This window comes from Poecilia latipinna, unplaced genomic scaffold (genome assembly GCF_001443285.1).
Source record: "Poecilia latipinna isolate Pla-1442-1.1 unplaced genomic scaffold, P_latipinna-1.0 Scaffold498, whole genome shotgun sequence".
Taxonomy (NCBI): domain Eukaryota; kingdom Metazoa; phylum Chordata; class Actinopteri; order Cyprinodontiformes; family Poeciliidae; genus Poecilia; species Poecilia latipinna.
In genome coordinates this window covers 233,909-243,294 of record NW_015113114.1, presented here as the reverse complement: position 1 = coordinate 243,294, position 9,386 = coordinate 233,909, and the positions used below count along the sequence as shown (strand labels likewise).

The window sequence follows — 9,386 nt, the reverse complement described above, 5'->3', positions numbered from 1 at the left end:
CCCCGTTTAATATTTTGATTTGCAAAAATAGAAAACAAGGTAAATAGCAGACAATAATGCTTAAATAGCCACACTTATGCCACAACTTTACAGGAAATGCACCTTCCCCTAAATGTCTGGAAGTGACACTTACTTCTATTTTCATTTGGCACGGTAATATAACAGGTAAAATGTGAAGGTTATTCATTTTGAAGTGGATGGCCAGAACAGCTTTCGCAAACTCTCACTTCTTTCTACTCTGATGAAAACGGCACACGTAATGAAGCATCTCATTTCACACACAAATACATGTCAGCTGTAGTCTTTAATCCGACTTTCTTTACAGTGTAAATAAATGTCTGTTTTATAATACCCCGTCGTCATATTGTCTAATTATAATAAAATAAATGTAAAGCACATATGAACAAGACTGGCCTCAGCTGTAAAATAAAATATGACAAGCAGAAGAAGAAAGGAGACGAGTAGCCAAGAGGCAAACAGATGTTAGCAGATTGGCAGTGTGGCGCAATTACATCGTGTTTTGAAGCACCAACTAATGAAAACCCTCTTCACATTCGCCAATGTTAATGGTAAATATGTGTAGATTCATGAAAATGAAGATCAATAAATAAAAACTTTGTAGTTGACAGGACATTTAGTCAGAAACCAGAACAGAGCTGCGTTTAGGGCGGATGTCACAAACAGGAGCAGCAGTGAGAACTCGTTCTGCTGCTCATCCACACACTGCCAGGTTTCTAATGTTATAATAAGCCTGATTTATTCCACACAGCTGAAAACAGGGTTTTTTCAAATGGTCCGCTAGTTTGACAAATCCTGTTTGTGAAAGGAAATGGATTAATTAAGTTCATTTTTTTATCGACGCCGAGATCAGCAATATAATTCACTTGGTTTGTCTTGTCATATTAAATCACGCTTCAACACACAGAATCACACATTGGCTTACTCTCAAATTTCTGAATTGATTTGCATCTGTGGATCGTATGATACTACCTACATATTTTATTCCATCTGTGGATATAAAATGAAAGAAAATGGAAGATTACTGGCGATGTCCCAGGATACATTTCACACACAAAGAGCTCTTTTTTTTTTTAACAAGATGCCGTAAAACGGGTCTGATTAGATTTTTTTCCCACCACCTGTTGCTGAGCACGGCCAGTCACCTGGCTAAAAGACCGTAATTACACTTTTCTCTTGCTCTCAAGAAAGACATTTTCAGATGTTGGGAAATCTTTCTGCTTGCTAAAAACACAAAAAGCTAAAAACAATCTTAATTAGAATAATGCTGCTTTAAATGCTGGCAAGCTAAGAGCAGAATATCTGTACAGCTGTAGAATCCAGGTTGGCTACAGCAGCAGAGAGCCTGACGAAGCCTGCGACTAACATCAGCTTAATTCTTCTAGTGTTGTAGAATCATGACGAGTCTATATAAAAATAAAAATAATAAAAATAATCACGAAAAACAATTCTGAACGTTTCAAGTAAGATCAATGAAAGTGAAAACACTGATAAGAAACAAAAGTATTTCTATCTAAAACTATCTACAATAAGAATCCCATATGGGCACGTGTATACGGAGCCCTGTACGACAAAAAAGATTTACTTTTTTCAACCTTTTCAGACGTCTTTATTCATGAAGGCTGTTTTAATAAAGAATTTATATTCTGTCGTTTTTTTCTTGATATTTTTAGTTTGAGATGAGGTAATAAACATTTTCCATGCAAAGACAGTTGCCAGCTACCTCATTAACCTTCCACCTATGCAAGAGAACCAATCAGATAGTAAAACAAGTTTTTTTGTACACAACAACAGGCAGCAGGTGTCATAATGTCTTTAGTAACCACAGACACCCCAAAGGGGAAATGAGAATCTGAGCCGAACCGATCGCAGCTCAGTGTGTTTACCTTCTTCTTTGCGAGAAAGCTTCTTGTACCGTCGCACTTTCAACCTCTGAATAACAGTCTTTGACTGTGAGCCCACTGGAGAATTAATGAATACATTTTCTCTTTTTAGAAAGGCTAAGCATTCACAATGGGCTTCTGTCAATCCAAGACTTAGTAACACATTAGACAAACACCCCCAAGATACGTGCAGAACCAACCGTGCGGCTGGAGCGGAAAAAACAGGCTCCTTCTCAACATGTAATCAAGGGTAAAGTGCTGAAGGTGACTTTGAGTAAAGTTTATAGCGGCAATCCAACCGCAGCAGGACTTTTGCACAACAGTCAAGTGGAAGGAAAAGTTATCCACCACAAGCTGTTTGAGTGACTGAAGGTCATTTCACTGTAAAGACGACTGTGTAACGTGCAACTGTGCATGAAATTAGGGTTTCATATAACCAATTAAATTTATTTATATCAACATTCAATTGAGCAGATAATTGGTTTCTTATTCATACTTTATTACCAGTTTGCACATACCCACTGTGTAATTAAATTAAACTGAGTGATTTATTAATGAAAAGTAATCATGTAAACAATGTTGTAATCTTTACGACGCTGCTGTTGTCAATGGGTTGTTTCTCCTTTAAGTGGAGGATTGGGTGTTTTTTTTTTAAGCTAAAATCTGTTTTTAGTTGCTTCAGGAATAACAAAAAGAGAAAAAAAACAACAACAATCTGAATTAATGTCATGAAATCTAATGAACCAACAAGCAAAACACTCAGTGAAATAAAGTGGAATACATGCAAATGAAATAAGCAAGTCCTCGATGGTAATGGCTTAATTTAAGAGAACATTGAGAAAATGTGTTGTCACAAGTTCATGTGGAAATGCAAAAAAAAATAAAATTAAAAAAAAATCCCATTATCATCATCATCACGGATGTGGATGAAGCAAAATTACAACCCCTTGAGCAACTGCACTCTGCAAATAAAGCCAGGCTTCATTTTCTGAATCGCTGGAAGCCTATTTGTGGCAGAACAAGGAAAGTAAACTCCACAGGAAAAGCAAAAAAGGCAGGTGAAAGCAATTCTTGGACCAAATCATTTAGACAAATAAATAGCCACCGAGTTATTTTGCAAAGAAAATTGTTTACTGCAAGAATGATGGTGCACAACAAAAACCTTACTTGTGTCCCAGCTCGTGTGCCACAGTGAAGGCCATGGGGAGGCCCGTGTCTTCGCTAATGCTGCAGCTGCGATGAGGCTGACACATTCCCGCCACATGAGACAGTCCCAGAGTCTCGCATGGCATGTTGATGGCTGCACATATGTCCTTCCTTAGAGAAGCAGAGAGCGAGGGTTAGTCATCCGCCTCTTCGCCCGCCAGCTGAGCTAATTTATTCATTCAGCGATTACATGCCAAGTGATATTTTTATTTCATTCAGCGTCCAGATGAAAACAACATAATACGTCAATTTAAAACGGAAAGAAATGAATGCAGCTGTTGCCAAAAAATTGTTTGCTTCCTTTTTTTTTCAGCATGGAGAAACGGTGACTCAGTCAGGGCAGAACAGGGAGTAAAAAGATTTAGCGCATCGACCTGGAAGTGAGCGAGGACAGAGGTGGCATGAAGGATATCTCGCGTGATGTGAACAGCGGATGGGTGGAAAGCTAAGCGTGAACGACATTATCTTAGAGCTGAAGAGGGAGATGAAAGTAGGACATCAAAAGGAAAGGACTCAGAGAGGTAAGATCTCATTTATTTTTTTGCTAAACTTTGATCTTTCTGCAAACTTCCCCAACTTTCTCATTCAATGGGTTTTGCTACCTTTGAGTTAAAAATCCAGTAATTGGCATCCTCTCCAGTTGGGTGCCAATTTTCTACTTGCTTTGTTTCTCTCTCCTGCACACAAACCAACCTTGCTTTCTGAATCGTCTTCCCCCTGTAAGACATTGGCTCATAATTCTGTTTTCAATCCAACTATATTCTGTTTTCAATGCAGAGCCCTAGAGCTGTTTCTGATTTTGTAATTGTTTTCTCTTGTTGTGACATCAGCAGCAAGGACATTTGTATAGATGTTTAATTAATCCAACTGGATTTGGACATTTTAAATATTATATCAAGTTTGAATCTGGTTGTAACTTGAAATTTTTCAATACCTTCAGCTAGAGCAGGAGGCTGAGTCATTACAGAGGTTTTATTACTGCTCAGAAGTTTACATTCAGTCACTATGGACACAAAAATCATTAATTTAGGGCTTTGCAATGTGTTTGAAGACTTTGTTTTGAAGGGTGTAATAGTTATACAACTTCAATTTTTCTTAAAGACAAATTTAGGTGCACAATTTTGAATTTGTCCTTGATTTTCTCCAATTGACACATGGGCATATTTATACAAAAAAGGCTCAAATTCATGAAGTTATATTCAATAAATTAGAATATTACTGAAAAGTTAAGTTATTTCAAAAGCTCAATTAACTAAGTGAGGCAAAAAGTAATTACACAGTGGGTAATTACTTTTACCCACTTTTAGCCTAGTCATCTTCAAGCCTTTCTGTTAATTTACAGGTAATGAAAAATACGACATTTAACAGAATGGTAGCCATACAAATAAAACAAACATTTTAAGTACAAAAATGTGGTCATAATGAAAGATTTAATACCTGCTCCAAGGTTACCATTTCGACTTTTAATTCGACAAACAGGCCTATTTGGAAAGCACACTTTCAGCTACCAGGGAATTGAAAGTGCTTTAATTGACTGGACACACACCTTTTCTAACATCTGGGTAACTTTTACTCCATACGTCGTTTCATCAGGAAGCGTTTTAAATAATTCTGGGTGGATAGACTGGTCAGCTCCTGGCACAGATCTGGCTTTGAAACAATAGCTCAAAGTTTAACATAGTTTGACTTTTGGGAAGCCAATTGCAGAATATACAACATGGGATCCAAAATGTTGATTTGTGTTTGGGATCGTAGTCCAGTTTGACTCTCTCCAAGTTTAAGCAATTTGACCTAAACCAGTGGTTCCCAAACTTTTTTTTCTGCGCCCCCCCAGTGGTTTCCAAACATTTTCTGCGCCCCCCACCCCCTATGGATTACAAATGGCTGTCTGGTTGAAACGACGCGTGTGACGGGGGGCATCGACTTCTTTGGGGGCAAAATGAATGTACGTAGCTGAAAATAGACACCAACATCGGTAGCCTACTTGTTAAGCTTAAGGTTCTGTATTGATATTAGCTAGTCATCTTTTAGCTAACATTACCTGCATCCAACAGCTTTACTCAACTCAGTCGGTTAGTTTGGAGGGAAGAAAAACTGTGAAAAGTTCTTTGCGTTTTGCTGGTTTGCTGCCGTGATTCTAACACAAACCTACGTAGCTCCGCACAGCAGCAGCAGGTCTCCTTCACAGGTGGAAACACAGCGCGAGCGTCGTAGCACTCATGTTGCGTTTAAAGGCGGCTCGGAAAAACAGGTTACAACATGTTAACAACGGATTAAACAGTTTTAACTGATAAAAGTGACAGAGGACACAAATATGGGAAGTGTGGAAGCCTCTACTGTATCAAACTGACAGGAATAACAGAGAGTTGGCCATTCTAAGGTAAAAACCCAGCGCATACAGTGTTGGTGTTTTTTTTTTTTTTCATCCAGACGGCTTCCCGCGCCCCCCCTGCAATGACACGGCGCCCCCCCTAGGCGGCACGCCCCACAGTTTGGGAACCTCTGACCTAAACTGTTACCGCTGGTTGAAGAGACAAGGAGATCCCAAATTTAATCCAATTGAAAATGAATGGACTATGTTTTAAAATGTTTTTAAAGGCTGGAAGCAATGCTTAAAAGAGGGCTGGTGAAATATTCAGCAGTCAGTGATGACAGAAGCTTGTTTATGGCCACCAAAATTGTGTGACATCTCTGTAATTTACAAATGGATTGTCCTCAGTTATGGTGTAAATATTGTACATTTGAGCTTGAATGTGTATATTTTTGACCAGATGTCTTAGTGAAAGACAGATAATCCACTATAAATTCTACAAGCTAATTTGAAATCACATTCTTTATGCTACAGCAGAGGAAAGAACTGCTGAAGGGATCAGTAAAACCAAAAAAAAAAAGAAAAAAGAAAAAATCTACACAAATATATTTCTACTCATCTCTGAACTGCATTCAGAGATAGTTGTTCAAAGGAAAGTTGTTAGGTTAAATAGGGTTTTATAGAATTTCTTTCCTCTATGTCTACAATCTCGAAAGTCTATAAGAGATACTTAGCCTTTGTCATGGCTGCTAATTTGCGAGTCTGACTTTCTACTCCATATGTTCTGCAGTAGTCAATACAGAATCTAATTACTGTGGAAATCTCAGTGGCAACATCTTAGATAACCATCCAGCAGAGACACTCTGTTCTTTGAAACGTTAATGGGGATGCTATTTCTATAAACGAGACACGTTTTTCCACTTCCCTTTGGCTTGGACAGTGACCCCTGAAAAGAGATGTGTGAAAAAAAGACTTATCTCAACCGTAATGTGAGTATTGCTCGCGTGTAATTTCTTTGAGTTTGTATGGTGACAGGTAAAAATAGCCAAGGAGGGCATGAGACGAAATTCATCTGAACAGAAGATTCTCATTTGCATCCCTGTAGTTTCAGACAAATGGTTTAACTTTTGAAGTCGGGCTTAATGACAAACGTTAGTTGTTCATATTTATAACCATGTTTCATTGACAAATTGGCAAATTATTGCTCTACTTCAAGACATGTAGTAAACGTAATTTACAATTTTTCATCTGTTTTTGAAGGATCATATGAAAACGTAAGATAAAACATAAAACGGCTCTAAATTTAACCGTTGTCGAGATTCCGTGTACAGTTTATTCTTTTGCTATTACCATTACATTACTACACCAATAAATATATGCTTAATATTTAGAAAGGCATACGTGTCAAATTCAATTCAAATGATATATATTTTTAAGCTTTTTAGACAGAATTAGGCAACATTCAGTGTTGCGGTTTTTATTTTGGTATACAGCTGAAACCAGAAGTTTACATACATCTGCACACTCAAGTTTACATATTAGAGAAAAACGCAGGAACCACTGCAGTCTGAAGTCACGGCGTCGCACTTCGACGTCACAGTGTAATGTTGCTTGTGTCTTCACAATATGAAGTTTTAAAGGGGCCAGTCTTTTTGCTTCTTTTTGCCAAGTCCCATGCACCATTGTGGTTTTACTTGTGTGGGTACAAAATGATACATTCTGACATGGGATGTGTTTTGCCCTCCAAGTGGGGAGACTGTGTTCCTCGGAGGAACACAAAGCAAAACAGAATGTACTTTCTGGACTTTTACACTAAAAAAAGATTTCGATTTTGTCTGATGCGTTATTGTGTGAGGACATGACAGTTTTCAGAGGATTAATTACCAACAGAACACTGAGGAGGGCAGAGCTTCCAGTTATAACTACAGAGACGCCACCTTGGCGGAAAACTTACTACAAATATATTTATTTTTACTTTTCTGCTAAATTCACCAACTGCACAATTCTTGTTAAGTAGTAGACTAAGATAAATAGTATTTCAAAAGAGCAGCAGAAATGTTATGTTTTTTGAGCAATAATATTTGTTGTTAATCTGTTGCTAAGAGATGAGCGTTTTTTTCTGGTAACGAACTGCCACGAAGTATAAATCAGACTTTTGTGTTGAACGTCTGTTTTTTATAATATCTTCACCACCAATGACAATATATATATATATATATATATATATATATATATATATATATATATATATATATAAAAACATACACATTTACCAATTGCACAATGATAAGTAGTATTTCAAAAGAGTAGAAGAAATCTTATGTTTTTTTGAACAATAGTGTTTGTTAATCTGTTGCTAAGAGATGATCACATTTTCTGGTAACCAAGTGCCACAAAGTAAGCACCAGATTTTTACTTTTGTGTTGAATGTCTGTTTTATAATATATTTACCCCAATGACAAAAAAAAACAAAAAAAAAACAAAACACTTTTCTGAAAAATTCAACAACTGCATAATTCTTATTCAGTAGAATAAGATAAGTAGTATTTCAAAAGAGCAGAAAAAAATCTTGCGTTTTTTAAACAGTACCAATATTTGTTGTTAGCTGTTGCTAAGAGATGAGCGCGTTTTCTGGTAGCCAAGTGCCACAAAGGAAACATCTGATTTTTACTTTTGCAAAATTTACCAACTGTAAATTTCTTTTGTCTAAGCAGATAAGCAGTATTTCAAGAGAGCTTATGTTTTATAAATAATAATTAATTTTAAGAGCTGAACATTTTTTTTCTGTTAACGAACTGCCACGAAGTATAAATCAGATGTTTACTTTTGTGTAGAATGTCTGTTTTTCATAATATCTTCACCAACAATGACAAAAAAGGAGAAAACATTTTCACAAAATTTACCAACTGCATAATTCTTGCTAAGTAGAATAAGTTTTTCCAAAAAGAGCCGAGGAAATCATATGTTTTTTGAACAATAACGTTTGTTTTTAGCTGTTGCTAAGAGAAATTCTGATTATTTTAACCACTGAAAATAAGGCTTTATAACTTAGTCAACCTCAAATATGTGCAGAATGCATTCTGGAAAGAGAGAGAGAGGGAAAAGGGCATCGGCTTTGTTCCTTTAATTGCTCTGCACACTCAGAATGCAGCAAAGAATTCAACAAAGCTGGTGAATGCAACACTAATGAGTTGGGTCTATTAATCAAAAGGAGTCATGAAGAATATCTTTTAAAGTCACGTATTCAACATACATGTACATAGCAGTGTTTTACTTGTGTCCGCTCGAGAGCGAGAATAAAAGTTGCTCTTAAACACTTTATTAACTGGGACACCCCAGATCTGATTTCTGTTTTCCCAACCATTAATAATTTAGAGCAGACTGGGACCGAGGCAAATGAATGAAGTTGGCCGGGCAAAATGACCGCTGACACACTCCCACAATAATATCACATTACAGATCAGCCATAAAGAAATCCCTTCAGATCACGAAGCATGCCAGGCTCCCCGCTGTCCTACATAGGAGGACGGCGAACTGATTTTATCCACGAATGAGCTGAATGAAATCTCTTGACAAAAGGTCGATATAAGAAGCTGATCAGTCTTACATGGATCTTCAATAACAAAAATCATTCATTTTTCTATATTTGAGAAAATACAGAAATCAGAAAAACTTGATTAGAAAAACGTCTAAGCACTAGTGAAAGATACAGCACAGCAATATTCACACCTGTTAAACATTAAACATCATTTCTTCCATGTTACAGCCATAAAACTAATTTTATTTTATAGGAAGGAAGCAAAGCACAACCCATGTATTGAGGCCTTAGTCCTCGTGCCGGTGGTCGCAGGTTCGACTCCGGGCCTGGCGGCATTTGCCTCATGTCTCCCCCCTTTCTCATTACTCCCTTTCCTGTTGAACTACTTTCAAATAAAGGCCACTAGAGCCAACAAAACCTTAAAAAAAAA

The 9,386-nt window shown here is 37.1% G+C and overlaps 1 protein-coding gene across 2 annotated transcripts in view; it reads right to left on the bottom strand.

The window, feature by feature from the left end:
• adamts7 (a disintegrin-like and metallopeptidase (reprolysin type) with thrombospondin type 1 motif, 7) overlaps window positions 1–9,386 on the bottom strand; it is a 154,169-nt gene that overhangs the window by 92,464 nt on the left and 52,319 nt on the right. For both annotated transcript variants that reach the window (XM_015040163.1, XM_015040164.1), the window contains exon 7: window positions 3,069–3,218. In XM_015040163.1, coding sequence (XP_014895649.1) covers window positions 3,069–3,218 — 150 coding nt within the window. The remainder of the gene's footprint in view (window positions 1–3,068; window positions 3,219–9,386) is intronic.